The 21,127-nt window shown below is 39.3% G+C and overlaps 1 protein-coding gene across 2 annotated transcripts; it reads right to left on the minus strand.

Moving 5' to 3' along the window:
- Positions 1-1,719: 1,719 nt before the first annotated feature.
- RAB22A (RAB22A, member RAS oncogene family) lies at positions 1,720-20,819 on the minus strand. Of its 2 annotated transcripts, XM_062504775.1 has the most exons (8): positions 20,713-20,819; positions 18,834-18,913; positions 15,323-15,404; positions 11,337-11,408; positions 11,105-11,211; positions 9,187-9,296; positions 7,726-7,856; positions 1,720-6,005 (listed from the first exon to the last, which is right to left on the minus strand). In XM_062504775.1, exons 1-7 carry the CDS (start codon positions 20,746-20,748, stop codon positions 7,759-7,761), a joined length of 585 nt encoding a protein of 194 aa, XP_062360759.1. In that variant the 5' UTR covers positions 20,749-20,819; the 3' UTR covers positions 1,720-6,005; positions 7,726-7,758. The 2 variants fall into 2 exon arrangements, with proteins under 2 accessions (XP_062360759.1, XP_062360757.1); XM_062504773.1 differs by having other exon boundaries at positions 1,720-7,856.
- Positions 20,820-21,127: the final 308 nt, after the last annotated feature.

Raw genomic sequence — 21,127 nt, forward strand, 5'->3', positions numbered from 1 at the left:
GCAAACTAACGGGGTTTACGGGGGTTTACAGCATATAGTCATGCATAATAAAAACCCTAAAGTAAACAACTATTAAGTGCAGCTGCCCAGACCTTTCCTAGTTCTACTGTTCCTAAAAGAAGTACAAAGAACCCCCTGAAGCGTTTTATGATCCACCTCTTAAAGGATTTGCCAAGATTTATTACCTTGCCCTAATTAGCAGCTCTGAACTTACCTGTTCCTATTTGAAGGACTCGCCCACATTTTCATCCAGGCTGAAGGTTTTATAAAGCACAGCATTGTTTAGGTTGAAAATTTATGTAGTCTAATGAAAGTAGGTTGCCAGGTTTTTGTTGCATGTAAATAACGTATGTACATTTAATGTTGTGCAGGTCAGATTCACTGAAATCAGTGTGCATGGAGGTCACTTGCTATACCCCTCCCCTGTTCCACAGACAGCCCTTATTGGGAACAATTCAGCCACAAAACCAAAAGGCAACATGTTGCCCATGTGGGTTTTTGAATAACAAGAGAAAATTGGGATGTACAGTACAGGGAAATGCTACACAGCATCTGAAAGCTTTGTACTGAAACTATTTTAAAGAACAAAGTTCATCGGTTGCAAAACTTCTACCTTAGAAGCTATGAAAGACTTGATCCAAGTGAAACATTCTCATTGTGTGTGTGCAAACCAGGTAGTTTGTATTTAGTTCCCAGATTCCCTATGCAAACATATGCAAATGTCTTTTTCTCTCTATTCCACCATATTCCTCGTGTCTACCCTTCTCATGCTCTACCTGATGCACATTCATGCCATCTTAGACAAACCCATCTGACAGTATTCAAAAACTGTTTGTTCACATCTATGAGCATAACTTCAAAATTGCAGGTAACAAGACACTAAAATTATTCCAGGTCTCTGTTGATCAAAAGATGGCATGGCATGGATTTCCTGCATAGGAACTGCAGCCACTTGCTTAGTAAAAATTTGTATCCAACCTTTCCATGTGAAACAGCAGTTCAGACACAGGACTTTTTTGTTTATTTAGCTTTTGAAGGCTGTTATTAACTCAACATGTTAGATGTGCATCCCAGATTGAAGCAACCAAACCGCATCTTTTAAGCATCATGTAAGACAAACAAGTTAACTACAGCCAAATCCCTATTTTTGGGGACTACATAAGCAACAGAGCAGTGGTTTAAAAAAAGCAAGCTACCAACCAGCTGGCTGTATTAACAAACAAGAGAAAATCCCTTCCCAGCACAACAGGCTCCACGACACTATGCAGATATTAAAAGCACTTGACAGTTTTGATTGACAAAAACCTGGCCTAAGCAGTTGAGAACTGTGCATTTCATGCAGTTTAAGGTAAAAGCAATGTATTAAATAACTTGGCCCTTATAGAATTTGTCAGGCCTTGCTCTGCTTGACAGGACTGTGTGGGGCCTGCAGTTTCTCAGACACAGAAAAGAAAGGAAATGTTACACAAAAGCTGCATTCTCACTGCTGTTTCCCCCATCCCTTCTTTGCACAAGATCTTCTGCCTTTGTCTGTGTGTACATAAACCAGGGAAAAGCTCCTGTTTCTTAACAGGACTTCTGGAAAACAGCTATTCAAATCATTTGTACATGTTAGCTATTGCTTATATTTCTCTTCTATGATTATATTATATATATAGAGACTTTTCTGAGATATGTAGAATTTTCAAAGCATTTATAAACAAGCCAGCATATTTATAAACAAAGCTTTTTATTAATAAAATGTTTACACCTTTTTTTTTTTTTTGCACAATACATCAGACTGGTAGTGATTTAGCATGTTATTACACTATAAAAGTTTATTATGAATGCTTAGGCTGAAAAGGCTGTTTAGATTATGTCAAATCAACATTTCATTATTTGCATTCTATGTACTATATGGGAGTGTAACAATTCAAACAAAATGAGAGAACAAAAGCCTGGTTTTCCTCATTAGCATCTACAAACCAACAATACAGACAAACCTGTACACGCTCTCAGGACCAGCCCAAGAGAAGGCTAAAAAAAGTCTCAAAACATTCATAAGCTTGGGAATTCATCACTACAATATTTCATCACTAATAATCTGACTACACTTCATGCAGTGAAGCAATGGTTGGAAATTTGTGCAGTTTACAGTGCTGCAAATGCTCTGTAACTTTGAGCGGCTTAAGTTTGTTTTAGTAAGAGATAATATAGTAACAAGGCACAGACCTTTCAACCCTTGTAACAGGTTAACCCCATCCCAGAATGAAAAAGCAGAATGTTGTTATGAGTGACAAGAATTGCTGATACAAAGGTTAACCTTGATACGTTTTACAGGCAAACATTTACTACACTGCAAGACCTGAACACACAAATGCAGTTTCTCGTTCAGAAAAAAAACCTTTTTGTTCTTCATTGTCCTCACTGTGGTGGGTACAAGTAGGAGGATTGCCAGGAAGTCTCAAGCATCTTAGCTACAGAAATTCAATCCATTCCTGTGCCTAAAATCAATTAATTCACCATCATAGTGTCAGTGTTGGATGCACAATTTCAGAAAAGAAGTACAAGAAACAAAGGTAAAATACAGAAGAGGGGACTAGAGGCTTACAATAACTTGCTCCTCCAGGTGAATGTGCTTTTAGCCTTCATTATGTGGTAAAATACAGTCATGGCACAGGTCTCAGCTGCTGTTAACAGTTTCATAAGACTGTGCTAATGAATTACCATTAATATTTGCTGCTGTGACAAATAATTCTAGAACTTTGTGGCAGAAGAGACACTCACTACCTATCATAGTCTAAATCCCATACGGAAACAAAGAACATATTGCCAAGAAATCATAATGGATTTAATAGGAAATACATACTGTAACACGAGTAAAAGTGAGGCAAGAGTATCAAGGTGTCAGAGTTACAGAATATTCAAGTGCAACAACTGGATGGAGTATCACACCCACAGTGATGAAGAGCATGACAGAAGAGTGATCTGTGTCTTTCAACATTTGAAAAAGCTGGTTTGTTCAATAATACGTGTGTGAAGACATCGACAGAAACAAAACAAACCCTAACCTTTTTAAAAGCTAATCTTTATTAAGATAATTAGCTCCTTAAATAAAATTTATAGTTAGTGTTTAAGAAAAAAATTAGGAACATCAATTTGCAGGTTGATTTAACAGGAACAGCTAAATTGTTTCTTCTAAGACATCTTTATTCTAGACTGAGAAAAGTCATCCGACTGCCTCAATTCTTCATGTAAAATAGGGAGCACCAAGTAACTGCCAGCTATTAGAACTTTTCTAAGTGTTTCTGAATAGCTCTTTACAGCATGGACACTCTGACAACACTCTGTTAAAAATTCAGGGTTAGGTGGGGTAGCAGGAAATGGAAGGGGGGGAAGGAGGAAAAAGCTGACCCTAGGAACATTTTGACATGTCAGAGGCTAAGCCCATCAGTATTCTTGAATTTCAGCATAGTCTTATATCCCTTGAAAGATTTGGTCTCTGTGACACTTCAGGGATAAAGTCTGGTAATGCTTGTTTGCTTTTCCCAAGTCTTGCATTTTTGACTGTAGCTAAACAAGAAATGGTTTGCATTCAGACTTTTGAGACCTCCAGAATATCAGAAGGGATTTTTCAGAAACAAACATTAGTGTGAGAAGTCCTAAACAATTTTAGGGAATTACGTTTTGGCACCTGAATTTTTGTATGATATACAAATATGTATTTTCAAGCATAGTCCTTTTGACAAGCTGGAGCCATACGACCCAAAGGAAAGCTAACACAACTATTTTAGCACTAGAACCTGTATTTCCATCTTACTTTGGCAATTCACACCATCATCATATTTCTGTAAATCTTCCATCACCTACCATCACTAGACTGTGATCTATTACCAGAAATGAGATCTCAACATAAAACACCAATAGTTTTCTATAGGGAATTTTTTGCAGACTTTTAGAGACTTAATTCCAAGTACACAATTCCCCTGCTTTGAGTAACTGACTTGTGATGTACAAACCATCTCAGGTGGCTGTACAATGACTTCCTGCTAGAAAAGTTAAGAAACTTTGTTCTTTTCTCTCAACTGTGAGCCAAAAAGCCCTTTTTAGAGGCTGCAAGTATGCAGGAGAGATATGTGAAGCCTTTATCCAAAATGAGCAGGCAGCGTAGAAGTTGAAGCCAGTGAATTATGCAGGTTCTCCTCATGCTGGAGATGATTTTGCCCTGCTTGTCTGTAGCTATTGCTGCTGAGTGAGGTTCACTCCAGGGTGAGCAGCTCCACTGTTCTGACAGCTTCTGTCCTGTAAATCATCCATTCCTGCGCAGATTGCTGACACAGCACACCACAAATAGCCCTCACCATCCTTAGCACACACTAAAGACTGTTTCACAAGCAAGTAATTCAAACATCACTGCTAAAGTTTCCTTTTCCAACAAATAATGTGTTATACTGGAATTAAACACTAATGTGAAGGAATAATTTAAGCTTAACAGTGTAACAAAAAAATCTTGCTGAGGCCAACTTTTAAACCATTCAAGATTTTCACCGTGAGTTTCTTTTTAATAATTAAAATGAAGTTTAACAACAATGTTGTTCTCCCTCAACCAGGTTAAAGGATTAGACTTCCAAATCAATAAGTAGGTCCTGTCTCCTCTCCTCCTACTCTCTTCCCAAGGAAGTAAATTATCCTTCTTGAGCAGGCTGGTAGCATTAAATGTAAAGCAACATGTCAAAGACTCCAGTCAGCATAAAACATCCTTCTAAACCATTAACGGTGATCCTGCAACACTTAAAGGAAGGGTCTCACTGATGTCAGCAGGGATCTGGACTGCATGATCTGTTGGACCTAAAACAAAGTCTTTACCTTCATGGCAACAGCAAAAGCTGTTAGAATTGTCTCAGAACTTTTCAAAGCACCTATAACAATTTTCAGTAGTATGATTACTAGATGCTACTAAATTTCAGCTTCCAAATTTTACCTACTCGAGTACTTGACATGCCAGTTTTCAGCATGTATATAAAATATCCTACAAAACTACCTACAGCACAGACCGAGAGCATGGCAAGTCACCTAAATGACTGTTTTAGTAGAGGGTCAGTTGAAGACACCTTTCAAAACCTGGAGAGTACATTCAAGTTGCTCCAAAGCTTAACAATGAAATATTTATCAAATAATATTTCTGTTCAATTCTTTAACTTTCATGAGAAAGAACTCGTGGTGTTTAGAAGTTGGAGCAGTCATATTTTTTTCAGCTAAGAATGTCTGGATCAATGATATAATATACACCTTGTTACATTTTTACATACCTCACACTTCGCCCTTTCAAACTTGTTCTGCAGAAATTAATCTGTGCAATGTGCTCTGGGATGACCCTGCTTGAGCAGGGAGGTTGAACCAGATGACCCACTGTGGTCCCTTTCAACCTGAACCATTCTGAGATTCTGTAATTCCCTTTGACAGTATCAAAGTTGAGTCTCTCTGATGAGCTCCACTCATTAGACAGAAAGACATGGTGGAATAAAACTTTAATCCTGATCTTTTTAAACAACTTCTTACCGGGAAAAAAGTTACTAAAAATTTAGCTGGAATGGTTGATAATCAGCACTCCAAAACCAATGTATCTCCAAATAGAGAAGCTGTGTTAGGACAAAATAGAATCAATTCCAGCAAGCCTAGTGCAAGATCAAAGCAGCTGACCTAAACAAATTATTAATACAAAAGAAACCATTTTTCTCCTCCAAAAATGAAACAACAAACATGTGCATCTCATGCAAGGAAGGTTGCATTCCAGCTTTCAGCAGGGCCAGTGATCAATAATCACTCATCTGGACTCAGAAGAATTTACATTAACTGTCTGTCTTTTTAAATAGGCAAAAATTAAGAAGCAGCCTCACTCCAGGGCTGGCAGTTTGGACAATCTGGCTGTTACACATTACCTGCAGTAATTCAGGATCAGAACTGCAGAAAGAGTAGGGTGTATACCCAGGAAGTTGGATTTCTTGGGCTCTCTAGAAGCATGGAGCCTGTAGGATTATGGCAAAGAAGGCAGAATTGGCAATGCAGGCAGGGTAAAGAAAAGACATGATAAAAATGTAGTCAGCAAATATCATTAAACTCACTGACCCATCCAAACACCTCACTGTACCAGTTTGCCTGTTTTGCTCCAGCTCTCCAAGAATTTTCACTAACACAAATGAATCTGAAGTACAAGTCCTTTAATTTCTTACAAATTTCCCTACATTTCCTTCAGAGAAAATACTTGAGATGATAGAAAACCAGATTAAAAAAAAAAAAAAAGAATAAGCCTCATCATGACCTCAGTTTGATACTAAAGCTAACCAGCATTATTTTAGGATATACTCAGGTCTATTTAGCTCTTTTTCTTCAAAAGTATAAAAGTTTCTCAATAGTGCTGGTAGGAAACAAAAAGTAAAAATAAATAAAATAGCACAAACAGATATGGTCAACCTATAGTTTAATTGAAAGCCTACTAAAGCCCATACAGAATAAGCTGAACACTGATTTGCTAAAATCCTTCACAGATGAAAAACCCCAGGAACCAAGAGGTAATGATCTACATTACCATGTCTTAAGGTTACTTCCTATGTGTATTTTTGTGCCCAAAATAGGAAAGACTGGGAGCACCCCAGATGAAAGCATGTTTAACAGACAGGCCTCATGCTGCCCCAACAGAATTTTTATTGGCCCTTTCAAATGCCATTGAAAGAGAGAGAATTTCATCTGCCTCTGGATGAACTCACAGTGACAATACCTAAAATGCAGGGAAAAAACCCTGAGAGAGATTCCCCAAGAGTTTATCCCTAATTGTGGAATGGAAGGAGTGTAGAAGATTGTATTATTTTTTACTGTTTTTACATAATTTATAACACTTTAAACACTGGTCTCATAAATATAATATGAACAGTTTACACATGCCAAGCAATTAAAAGCTTTCCCCAAAAACTTGTAGGTCTTATCAGAACCACTGGCAGCATCTGTTTACAGCATCACTTTTTAGTCAGTAACCACTTAATTTAGTCAGATCTACAAGTAATTTTCTTCAGCCAACACTCTAATATTAAAAAAAAACCAGACTTGTAACAACAAAAAGATGCCCATAAGCATACCAGTTTGCCTTAAAGTGATTACAGTAAGCATGACAAAGAAGATTGTCTGTGGTTTAAGATCTGTTGCTTGTGTCCCCTCCCCCAGTGCAGATCATCCTTAAATAAAAAGTGCAAATGGGATTTGGGGACTGGATGGACTGATTTGCCTACTATTTGTCTTCAGTTCCTTATACATCAACTATCCCATCATACTTTGGATTAGCTACACCAAAATTTAAAATAAGGCTCACTGAAGAAAAGGAAGAAATGACATCTAACTTCCAGACTCCTCCTAACCCAATCTCCCACAAAAGTGCTCATTTCCCTTTTTACAAAAAAACCTCCCAAAACCTTGATTACAAAACTATGAAAACATTTCAGTTCTACCATCCACACAGTCACCTTCTAATCAAGCAAGGCCAAAAAAGTGATGATGGATTCCCTTTGAATGCAAGAGACACTGCACGCTGTGGAGGGCAGCAGGCTGCCCTGACGACTGCAGTCTTTTCTGCGCGTACAGGTGTCAGATGAGCCGGCCCCTTTTTGGGGGACCTCTGGTGTATGAACACCAGCAGATAAAGATCTAAGACTGATAATATAAACCCAACGTGAACTATTAACTTCCAAGACCACCTACTGTATAAACAAGTTTGATTTTCTAAGGGGTCAGTCAACAGCAGCTGCGCTTTGTCACCGATGGCTGTCGTCGAAGTTTGAAGCCCTTCCCACTGGACGCGGGGTTGGTGTCAGTGGATGGAATTCTGCGACCTACAAAGAGGCAGGAAAAAGAAATTTATAGGAAATGTTATACTTAAAACTAATTCTAAGCATTCGGTGTATGCTGTATATACAAAAATGTGCCTTCAATTAGCTGTAGGTCACTAGGGATGACATTCCTGCCCAGCAGGATGGCAGCAACAGTCTGTGTTATGTCTGTGAGAGGGACGGCTGCACAAAAGAACAGCAGAGGTGGTTTGAAGTCAATTTAGCAGCAGTTACACTTCAGACTCATCTAGACCCGGACAGCTGAGCTGGAAAAGCACTTGGAGAATACTTTGCAGGATGCAATACCATCTGGAATAGCTTGAGAACAACCACCTTGACCTGTATATCCACAGATCACCTGCATCGGGCTTAACAAAGGAGTGCTTGTAGAGAGAGCTGCTTTACTCATCTCATCAGTCTTTAAAATGGACTCTTCCTGGTACAGCATTCTCTTCTGAGGAGGATTTATGATTTTTTTTCCCCCCCATAATTTATTCAAGATCAATTTTAGGGAGCAACTATTAAGTCAATAAATCAGGAAGCTAATCTACAGCACATACTTTTCACATCAGCTTCAATATATTCAACTCCTTCTATAAACCTTACTTTTTTTCTTAAGTCTGATGTTTCTGCAGTTAGTCCTCTTTTCACAAACAGGCTGACACCTGTACATTGGTGCTGCTACTTGACACATATACTCCAAATAATATTGCATAGAATTCACTTTGGAATACTGTCTGCTTTTTATTCACACACATAAAAAGTATCATTGTTGTCCTCACCACAAATGGGACAGAAAAGATTTTCAATTTAATATAAAAAACCCCCAAGGTACTACAAACATGCTTGAGGAAAATCTACATGCAGTAGTTGCTATTCCCCATGCAGTTATCTGGCATTTATGAATTCTTGCATTTTTAAAAGTACACTTTTTTAGCACTGAGAGTGAGAACTTAATTCCTTTTCTGAGATGCATAAAGTCTGGATCTTCCTGATGCCATTTCCTTCCTCTTCTACAACCTTGGAAGTACTAATTGGAACATTCAATAACAGACATGGTAAGTTGACACTGACTTCTGACATGAGTACCCTGCCTGCTGTTTATCCAGCAGCATCACAGTAGGCTGAAGACCTCTAGAAGGAATATTTAGAGGTCATCAGGTGACCACAAATTCATGCAGCATATTTTACAGTTTGTAGTCATGTCAGATTGTAACAAATTTAGTATAAAGTCCATAAATTTCCACCCAAAAAGCACAAAAAGTAATACAGAAGTCTAATTTCTACTGAAGATTTTTGCAGAAGAAAGTACATTAACTGTTTAAATACTTACTAATTTCTATAAAGAGTTCATTAATGTTTATTGCATTTTTTGCACTTGTCTCTACAAATATTGCATGAATGGAATCTGCATAGTCTTTAGCATCTTTTTCCATGACTTCTCTGGAAAAAAAAAAGGCAAAGAAAAATTCATGAATGCAAAAGAACCCCATTACTCAAAACCTCAAGGGACAGATCAAGTTTTTAAGTGTCTCTTACAATGAATATTTTACCTGTTTGGCATCACAGTGCTCCCTCATGCTGGAGCTGGTGCTCATTCTTTACTCTGTGCTGTCTCCCTGCCTTGAGGTACGAGCACAGTCATGAACTACCCAAGGCCTTAATCCATCTGACAACATGGCAGTGGTTTTGTCTGGAGTGCTCTAAGCTCAGGTCTGCAATCAATCCTCCTGAGGTGTGTTATTCATCCCACCAGCTTTAAATGTCCTAAGAAGATCCTAAAGCATTATTTCCAATGATCCTGTGCATTTCTTATGACTGTTTACAAAACCAAAGCACCTCCCAACACTGCACAAATAATCAGTGCAGCATTTACTTTTCATGATGATGTAGCTATAAAAAAGGAATATTGTTATACTGAGCACACAGAAGTGTACAAGTTATTCTGCACCTCAAAGTAGGCAAGCTGATGATTTTGTATCTTTTCTTAAACAAAGTGAAGAATTCAAACCCCAGCAGCTGTAGAGAGGTCTGGACTTTATGTTGTATTACTTTACATGCAATTTCTACAACACACTTGCTACTTTCAGTAATGAGGGACTTTAGGATATCAAGAGTATGAACTTTGAGCACTGACTCAAATATTGCCTTTGACTAAAATAGAAGCAATCTTCCTCATTACTTTGCATAGCAATGTTTACACTTACAATGCCAGCTGAACATGTGAGATGTGAATTCTGATCTAAATAATTATACACTCCATTTCCTTCAAAAGACATGCTATTTCTAATGAAAATTATTAGAGCTCACTAGATAACTTCTAGGTATTAACAATTTGTAAAACCATACTTGGAGCCACCTTTGCAGTGGTTCTTTAAACATATAACCAGCTGTCTCCTTTGAGACACCAGCTGTGGTGCCTTTTCCAGTGAAAGCTAAACCCAAGAAGTTTACACACACCTTTCTGAATTTTGGCTTATTTAACCAGGACATCAATAAAAAAGGCCTTCTTTTGTTTTTAGTACATGCCTTCCTGAAAGTTTGGCTGTTCATAAAGTTTCTCAAGAGCTTTTCCCGCTCCCTGCAACTATTTTGGCCACAGCCAATTCCACCCCAATATTTAAGCAGGGAAGGAAGGCACCTGAACAAGCAAGTTAGAAAAACCTACACAATGCCTTCCAACAGGCTTGGTGTTTTTCCTAACAAAATGAGGTGCTACAGACTGACAGGGGCACTTCTTGTAAAGTGAGGTAAACAGCTTCTATTACACTATAGTTTCACAGGCAGTTTAGATTTGTGTAACTTGGCACTGCCACCAGAAAAGCTAATCCTGTCTGCCTGTAAACTGCTCATTCCTAACCCTGCTATCCCCACACTGTTATGCCAGCAAGTGTTCAGGGTGTGAGAAAGAAAATATACTTGGATCAGTTTTCTTTTTTTTTGAAAGGGTTAGTTTTAATCTGGATCCATTTTACAGCCCAATTTACTGCCCAATCACACATGTACTCACATCAGCACAGGGGAGGAAGTGGGTGAGACCATCCAAGGGCAGACTAACCACATCTTCTGACAGCAGAAATAACTCAAACCCCATGTCCTTTGACAGTAGAAACAGCTCAAACCCTTTATGAAACTACAACACTAGAGAAGAACATCTTAAATTTTTCTGTACCCTTCAGCTGCTCTAAAATCTTAAAATATTTAATGCTAGGGCTTAAGGAAAACCCTCAAAACTGACAGCAGTTATTTACCTGACATCATTAAGATCACACTTATTTCCTGCAATAGCTACAACAATGTTGGGAGGTCCATGCTGGCGAAGCTCTTTAACCCAGTTCTTTAACGTTGAGAAAGTTTCCTAATGTGGAGAGAAAAAAAAAAAGAAACAAGAAGGAGGGAATTAAATTAAGAGTCAGAACTGGCCCATGACACAAACAAAAACCCCCAGGAATTGTAATGCTGGGTCAAGAACAAGTTTCTTACCTCTTTTGTGATGTCATACACTATAATGGCTGCTGCTGACCCTCGGTAGTACATCGGGGCTAAAGCACGAAACTGGAAGAAAGACAGCAGACAACATAAACCTCATCTTCCACTGACCTCCAGAACCTCACTACCATTACTATTACTATTGAAAAAAGTGAAAACCAAGATCACAGCAGTGAAAACTTCCCTTTACAGTCACAACTGGTCTGTGCAGTAGAGCACAATCTCCCAGGAAGGCATTGTTCTCCTAAGGCCAGGCAATAAATCGTGTGGGGCTCAGCAGCACCTACTGCAAACAGCAGGGAAGCAAACTTGATCTTATTTTGCCTAGATTAGAACCTCTCTCTATATAAACATGCACGTGCTCAACTTTAAACACCAAACAAGGGCAAAAATGCAGAGAGAAGCAAGGTCAACTTTGACCAAGACTAGCATATATTAATTTTGATCAGAAATGTTCAGAAGCTGCTGTCAACCTCTAACCCCATGGATCAGCCATGAGTCTTAAATGCTAGAAATGTTGATTTCTTTAGAATCTAACTTATGGCTTTAAGGATTTTGCTTCAGTTTTCCCCTCAAATTTAGAACCGCGTTTAAACCAAAAACCTGCAAAAGCCCACAGCTGTGTGCCCTGTTGCAAGCAGAGCTTTAAGGAATATGCTGGATAAAAGGCTGCAGTAGTTTTCTTGCAATTTACAGAATTAAATCTACAGTAGATCTGTTTGCTTCTGAGGGCCTGTACCTTTGTGTAGACAGAACCTTACGAAACCAGTGCCAAAAAAAAGTGATAAAGTACACAATTAAGTTGCATCAAAAATATGAACGAAGTATTCTTAAGAACAGTGGGATGTTCTGCCAACTTTTAAAAAGCCAAGACAATTAATTTAGCAACCAGAACTCTCCATCGAAGTGTAGACAACTGCATGTAACTGGTTCTATGTAAGCATATATGATTTAGAGCTTTTGTGCATCTTATTACTCAGGGTAAAAAAAATGAATTGGATACAGTTTTTCATAAAGGCTTATTCATTTCTAATAAAATACCAATTTCCTTTTGCTTAGTACAGTTCAACTGAGAGCAATATAATAAATCATAAAAATCTTGCTATAAAGCAGAATTCCAGACCATTTACATTTGGCTCTCAAATTCTGTTTTGAAAATAGGATTTTGAATGCAAAGTTCAGAATATAAAAATATTTAATAGTGGGAAAGGGAAACATGGGCAGGCATTCAGGCATTGGGACATAACCCCTCTCTTCCTTCTAAGTACTAAAATATAAAGGGAAATGTATTTGGTAAACCACCACTTGGACTGGTTGCAACCTGGTTTTTTGATTATTTCACTATTTACATTGGAAATAAACCAACTTCACTTGCTGATTTTGTATTACTCTCATTTCCTGTCTGCCAACACTTAGATAGTTTTTTCCACCTCAGAGCAGTCAGATAAAATATATTAACAAAACAGATGTTACCAGAAACATTGGATTTTCCTTTTGCAATTTTTCCAAAGACTTCAGCTTGTCCCCCAGCCTCCAATTTGTGTTTTGATAGAATTATTAATGCAATCATGCATAACGTAATTATGCAGGGAAATCTAAAACTGTTAGGTAAGAAGGCAAAAATCCTGATTACTGTAAGCGACCTCCTATCAACTGAACTCAGTGTAGAAAAAATGAGAGAAGAAATAAGGTGTGTGTATAAATGAGGTGTGTGAATGACTTGGTGCACATTTCCACCTCTGGAACAAGGCTATCCAGCCACCCCAAAACCACTGAGAGTAAGGGGGTGCCCAGTGCAGTGCATGTAAAATGGGAAACAGCAAACACTCCTCCAGAAGGCAGGACTGTGAATTCCATGCATTCCACATCATAGCTCAGCAGAGACATTTCAGTTCCAAGAATGGTGTGGACATTTTTAGTATTCCAGATCTATTCCACAGAGGGAATCCCTTCCACAATTAATGATGAGATATGTTTCATGACCAGAAAACTGTGCTACAGATTTCAGGACCAGGCAGGTGTACAGCCCATTTGTGACAGCAGTAATAGTGCTGTCCTGCTCTGGAGAAAAAAATCTCTGTGGAGATACTGAATCATTTCAAAGTAAACATCCTTGCTCACATTTCACTGATTTCTTTGGTTATATTGGGGTCTCAAATGCTTCTCTCAGACATAGATATGAACTTCACAGGTATCACAGCTCCTGGGTCAGAGTCCTGGTATGACACCTTTCCTTTTTTGACTTCAATAAAGATATCAAGCAACTTGTATGGAAGGAAACTGAGGTATCACTGAGAGTCCAAAAATAGACCAGGAACATGCTGGTCATGTACAGAGATGCTTCCTCAGATTAGATGTGCTGAATCCAAATTACAGGGTCCTCCCATTGCTTGCACAGTTAAAGTGAACAGGTGGAATGCTAAAATGTAATGGATGTTTCCTGCCAAATAGTGGCTGGCACGTTTATAAAGCTTTCCATTTAAGAGTAACAACCTCGAAAAATTCATACTCTACCTCTCAAAATATCACTTTGCAGCAATGACATTCCAGAATGGGCTATGATGTTCACTTAAGAAAAACTATTTACAGCAAATGCTGACTGACTGCTGGGAATGCAAGGGCTCAGGATATTTTTGATAACACAGATAGTATTGGACATATTCCTGGGAAACATCTCTGACAACTTAAGTTTGCTTTATATGGTGCTGTTGGAAGGAAATAAATTGTCATTCAAAATGTACAGCACTAAATCACAATACAAATACACTTGAGTTACTTCCTAGCAATCAAGGCTGTCATCAAGCCAAAAAGCTGGCAACTCAGCTCCAGCAGGAGTCCTAAAGGTCAAGTGCCTGTGGATAGGGATGACTGAGGCTTTACAAGGTGTTTGTTTTGTTTGTTATTATTGGGGAGGGGTTGTTTTGTTTGGTTGGTTTGTTTTTTGTTTGGGCTGTTTCTCAAACCAATCCTGAAAAGCAGTACAGCTGTATTTGCCAATTGTTACCCTAAAGTAATAACCCAACCTTTGTCACAGTTACCTCACATCCTAAATAAACTCATCATAAGTACTTGGCAGCTGCCAGTATTCACTTGCAGTCAAGAAACAGAAAGAATAAGCATTGTTCATACAGTTACTGTAATTTCTACCTCTCTTACTAGTAATCCATAAGCAAGCAAGTTCCCTAGCAAAGTCTTCCTTTTAAATTCCAAATAAAAATCATGCAAACTAATTAGCTGGGATTTCATCTGATTAGTCATTTTCTTCAAAGTTTTTGTTGCCTCCCCTCAGAACTGTGCATGCTGCAGAGATCAAAACTCCAAACTACCGAATTAAAATTTAAATTTCAAAAGAGATTCCTTGACATAGCTTCTAACACCATCAGAGTTGATTAGTAAAACTTTACAAAAGAATAAAAGAGCAGTTATCACCTGTAACATTGCTTGAAACTCAGCTTTAGAAAGCCTAAATCTACATCCTACTCACATTTATAGCTGTAACAGTGAAGCTAACAGAATGTGCTAGCAGCTGTATATTTTTCCAGAATCAAGACCTTACTTGTACTATGAAACATGGCAATTCATCACACTTTGATTCTTTTGTTCCTGCACTGGCTGCAAATATTGCAGTTGAACATTTAAAACTCAGCTAGAAGTGGTACTAGAGACTGATGCTGGCTTCCCCCCACACCAGCCTTGTTTTCTATGGGAAGACCATTCCCTTTCAGTGAATCTAAACACAGACTAAAGTTTCATAAACTCCTCTTAGGTTTTTATTTATAATTGTTGTCATAATTAAAGCGTAAAGGAAAGGAAGATTGCCTATCTACAGCACCCACATCAAATAGGAACCTGCATAGAAACAAGTGTTCTAATACATGTTTGTAAAACCAGATCACTTTGTGACTTTTAGGGACTTGTAGAGCTGAAAAGCAGCCCAAGCTCTGGCCCAAACTTTCTCCACAGACACTGATTTTACTTACCCGCTCCTGTCCAGCTGTATCCCAAATCAGGAATTTATGTAGCTCATTTTGATACTGTACAGTCTTGGTCATAAATGAGGCTCTGAAAAAAAAATACACAGTTCATGCGTTTTGAGAATATAAATACATCCTTAGAGCGTTCATTACCACCATGAGCTTTCAAAAAGGTTCACATTCCAATAAAAGTGCTTTCCCCACACATAAACAAATTGATGAAGCATTTCAGCTATAAAGGCTGAAATTAAAAAAGGATGACATTTCCTTTCAGAGACTGAAACTCAATTACCAAAACACAATATGAATGCAAATGATCGGTTTTAATTATTTATAAGCTTTGGATAAAAAATAAAAATAGGATGTCTGACCAAAAAACCCAGAAAGGTCAGCATTTTAACAACATTCTTCCTCACAGCATCACAGCAATCACTTCAGTGCACACTGGAAACTTCTGAGGGGAAAGAGGTCAAATTCTTCCCTTTGTATCAGCTTTTTCTATCTCTGTACTAACACTCAGAGAAGTGTTAGTAAATCCATATTTGGGAATAAAATAGGAGATGAGTATCAGTATTGGTAGGAGTTAACAAAACAAAGAAATCGATAGAGTAAATTGCTTGTTGTCTGCACCCTGCACAGCTCCCAAATCCTGTTTGGCATTACATATTTTAGTTTGCAGAGGCTTTTGCACTTTGAGAAGACAAAAAAACATCTCTTCTATTCTCCAGGTTCTTCTCCTCTTGCCCAAATTCTAGATGTTTTACAGTTAAATATTGGAAAGTACTTCTGTGGTTTATTTGATCTGCTTTAGCTGGATGAGTGCATTTCCCACAAGAACACAAATTCAGTGACCTTACTCTTTTACAAGGGAGAGAGTCCTTTGCTGTATCTCTCACCTGTAGGCACATTTTTCACTGGAAAAAACAAACACTGAATTCAAATCCTTGCAGAGCTGGAACTATAGGTGACATAACTGTTTTAAGCACGAGACCTGCACTGTGAACTTGAATACCTCTTGTGTGATTAATTCCTGCCACTTGAAAATATTGCAGACTTCCAAACTTGTTATTCTGTCAGTTTTGACAGGATTGTGAAGACACTGGAGCTTCTTACCGTACCCCAAACTTGCTGTACAATCAGACTCAGACAGCAAGAGTCCCTCAGCATCATCAGCTTTGAATACCTGAGCCCAGGACTCTGAACTTCAGTTTATCTTGGGGCTTAAGAACCACTTAATAATGTCCTTGACACTTCTGTAGCAACTGCAGCCTTTGGACTTGCTTCAATGCTATAAGAAGACAATTAGCTAGATCCATTAAAGAAAAGGAAAGGGAGCAGCTACACAATGTTTCAGCTGTTAAGGAATGAGGAGAAGGTTACCTCTTAAACCCAGATCATTTGCCAAATAGTATGTCAATCTCCGAAGTTGTTTTGTCTTTTAAGAAGTCAAATATAAAGTTGCAACCCCTAAAAAGGAAGAGCCTAATTGCAATGCATTTCAACACCTTTAATTAGCTGATCAATTTCTGCAATGAGTAAAGAAAACCAAAGTAATAGGACTATCTCTTGTAAAGCACAGTAGAGACTTTCACTTCCTTTAAGACTACTGCAAATTATGCATCCAAACTGAATTCCCTGGTCAATAAATTTCCTAAACCATAGATTATCATTGAATTTATCTTACTTGGTTCTATAAACCAAGCCATCCCCATGCAGACAATATGAACTGAAAAGTTGTGTTTCTGTAATTCACATCACAGCTAAACCATCCCTAGTGGTACCTAACAAGAGGCTAAATGCTTCTCAAATTCTTATGCCAATTGGTCAACAAAACCCTCCAAACTGGAGTTACCCTCGATGACTTTTAGTAGGAATAATGTCTGTTTTGTTACTAAATTTCCCAGCTGCTTCTCCCAGCCAAGTAAGCACTCTAACTTGTTTGATATTCTTTTTTTGATGCTATAGTGAAAGACAAGATATTCTGCAGTACCTAGAGGTAAAAGCTGGTTAAATGTGCCCTCAGCATCCTGGAGAGAAAAGTTGCAGAATTCTGACAGGGCATCTGCAGCTGCCCATATGAGAAACTGAGCAATGAACACTGACAACAACAAAGTGTGATTGCTCAGCTGATTCTAAGAGGAATGAAAACAGACAGGAAACAAGATCATATCTCATGAACTCAAAGACCCAGGGAATAAAGTTGAAACAGTCTCAGCTTTAGTTTTGCAAGACGCTCTAAGATCTTCTAATCCTGACTTTGTCCTTTCCACCTACTAGTCTCAATTAGAAACTAAAAGCAAGGCATAAAAAAAAAAAGTAAAAATTACTTTAAGTTTTTGGACTGTGTATCTTGTTGGAGCTTCACACAATCCCCGAATTTGGGCAAGTTTTGATTCATTTATATAGCAAATTACCAAAATAATCAGATCTCAGACCAGTGAATGATTTTATGAAGGCTGGTAAAAGATTTTCAGTCTGTCACTTCAACTATAATGATCTCAGTACTGTCAATAAAGCTCTGTTAACAGGGAAATTTAAATAAAAGCACACTTCTACAGAACATCTTACAGCAGTTCAGTGCCAGTTTTTATAATCAAAAAAAGAGGAGGGTGTAAGGGAAAAGAGAGAGACCACAGGGACCCCAATTTTTCAGAAGCACAGGGTGAGACACAGCTGATCTTTATCAACAGGATCTTTTTTGGTTGAAGCTGTAGCAGAGCCTGTGTTACACCTGGGACAGGAAGTTATACTGACACCTCCACACAATCTTGGCATCAAGCAAAGGCTGTCCTCCCATAAACCAAAAATTGCTTCTGATCAAAGCAGCCCAAAAGACACTTGCTAAGAAAAAAAAATAAAAAAAAAAATGAGAGAGACAGCGAAAGAAATAAAAAGATCCAACCATTCCAAGAATTCCTGATGCTTGCCCTTTCTTCTATTAATTCAAAGATTTGAGATCAATAACGTTGCTACTCAGGCTCAAATTTCAAATATCCCCCTTACCTATGAGACTAACTGCAATTACAGTTTCATCAGTTATATTTGTGTGTGCATTGCATACAGATGTGTAACATTTTAACTAATTAATGGTGAGACCTACCTGAATTAATATGTTAACCACCCACAAAAACCTATGAGACTTATAGTACTTGAGTCTTAAGACACATATGAATTAGAGACCGTGGAGTTGCATAAAAATTAGATGTTAAAATTTAAGGATTGTGCATGAGAAAAGCATGCTGTCCCTTCAGTAGAAGCATCTGTAGTGTAATTTATTCACTGTTAGCTTAGATTAACAATACAAAAACGGGTCCAGACCTTACAAATGAAAATGGAAGCTGCAGGAGTGCTGAGAACACTCCTACATGTCCTGAGGTAGCCCACCAAGCTTAATTAAGGCTGCAGTAATGTTTATTACCACATCTAGCTGCCACACATGAAGAACTCCTCAGTGATCTATTCAGGTATTTTCATTTTAACCTTGCACAAATCACATTTACTTCATTTAGTTTCTTACCCTATTGTTGGGTTGATGTTGGGATCAAAGCTATCTTCGACAAATCTCCACACGATACTTGATTTGCCCACACCAGTGTCCTAAAAAAGGAACAGAAACAGCTGAAAGTGGTATTAGTTACCATAAACAGATTATTCTTTTTGTCCTCAAATCCTGCAGTACACTAGCATGATAACACATGCCTGCAGAGAATCTCAGGGAAGTTGTGAAATACTTCAGGTATTATATTAATTTAGTAGAAAATTAAAGGTCTGTGACAAGTTACAGTTTTCTAAACAAAACTGTTAAGATACTTTCTGAAAGACCATAAAAATCTGCATTTACACTTATTATTACTCAAACTTTGGGCTTTTTACAAAGGCAGGCACGCCTTGCAGTGGAACAGCAGTGGGAAAAGACCACTTTTGGTAAAATATACAGCAATTGAGTACAGCTTGCCAGGATGGAGGACCAGTGGAACACATGAAATTATACAAGTGTGACACATGCATTCAACCTCTGACTAATGCTGTCCCACCCTGCTTAATGAAAGACTTGAAATTTCTTGTGACACACCTGAAATGTTACTAATGCAACTCTACAGTGCTAAAAATGGTGAAAGAGGAAACGAAAAACAAAAATTCTGGATTGTATATATTTTTGCACCACTGAATCCATGGTTAAAAAGCAAAAGATGTATAGGAGTTACACTTAGAAGTGAAATAAGCTCTTAGTGGTAAAACACTTCTCAGTAAAAGCTGGGCATTTATAATGGTATTTTAATTAAAACATGTGAAGACAAACCTTTTGCATTACATTTCCTGAGCCATTAAAACTTTAAGGAATAAACCCTTGAGGAATTGCTTCAGTAAAAATGAACTTTTACATCATTCATGCATTTTCTTCAAAACTTCTGAATACTGCAGTAATTTGGGTACACTACATTATGATTGTGTTCATTCTGCCCAGGCTGTTTTCCTCTTGAGAAAAAGCACATTAACATAGCTCTGTATTTTATACAGGTTGCAGTCTCATTAACCAGAGTCAATCTTAAAAAAGAAACACAGATGTGGTTCCTGGTTCAGGGAGTTCAAGGCCAAGTTTTTTTTCCCTTTTCTTCCATGACAAAAGGTTTCTCAGACCAGGTGAACACAAACAATAGTTACCCCAAATACCTTCATAGCACGGAGGGCACACAAACACACAATCTTCCCCAGCGAAGGGCAATGGGGCCATTTAGAAGCAGAAAATAGCTCACAACAAGAGAGGGTTTCGATGCCGGTGGTGACACCTCCACCTGTTCAACGTGGGGCTCTCAGACCAAAGCAAGGCAACACACACCTTCATACCCTTCAATTTTTAAACTGCTGCTTCACCTCGATCCCCGTCTCCTCCTTCCACCACCTGCAAGACTTTTCTACAGCTGTTCTTAACAATATAAGTTCAGGCCCCTCCCTCTCTCCCACCAGCTTGATTTCAGGTGCTTCTATTTATTTCGTGCACTCCAAACCCGAAAGAGCCTGGGAGGAAGAGGGAAGCAGGCATTTGATATTCGTGCTTCCTCTATTATTATTTTTTTTATTATTTAAGGAGAACAGGTTAGCAAAGGAGCGATATTGGCTCCTAGCAGACGTGATCGCCGCGGAGGGGAAGGCGCATCCGACCGGTCCCTCAGAGGGTCGGGCCGAGGGCCGCCCGTGCCCGCGGAGAGCTCCCCACGCTCGGTGCCTCTCCAGGCTCGGACGGAGGCTCTCCGCCATCGCCACAGAACCTCTCCAGCCTCTGGCACAGGCTCTCCGCCATCAACAGAGGTTTTCCCAGAGCTCTGACAAGAGGTTCCCCACCACTACACAGCCTCTCCAGCCGGCCCCTCGTTCCGCTCCCACCGCTCAGCACTTACCCCCAGAAGGCAAACTTTCAGCTCCCTCAGAGCCATGGCCGGGTGGGCAGCGCCTTCAGCGAGCGCCTGAGACGCGGCCCAGCAAGATCATCGCCGTTCCCGCGGCGGCCGCCCCCCGCCCGCCCCGGTTACCCGCACACCGCGCTCCTCCTCAGGCTGCGCGGACGCGCCGCCATCTTGGGCGGCCGCCGGAGTCCCCACCCGTGTCCCCCGCTCGCTGTTGTCCCCCTCGGGCGCTGAGGGGCCGCTCAATCCCCGGCAGCCGCTGCTCCTTCACCCGGTGGCGTTTCGGGACTGACCCGGCGGCAGGAAACACCCGTGGCTCCTCCCTGTGCCCTCCCGCTCCTCCTCCTCTCCCATGTCCATTCCAAGATGGCCGGTAAGTGGGGCCGGCGGGCGGGCGGCTCAGCCGGGG

The sequence above is a fragment of the Cinclus cinclus genome, chromosome 18 (genome assembly GCF_963662255.1).
Source record: "Cinclus cinclus chromosome 18, bCinCin1.1, whole genome shotgun sequence".
In the NCBI taxonomy this organism is placed as follows: Eukaryota; Metazoa; Chordata; class Aves; order Passeriformes; family Cinclidae; genus Cinclus; species Cinclus cinclus.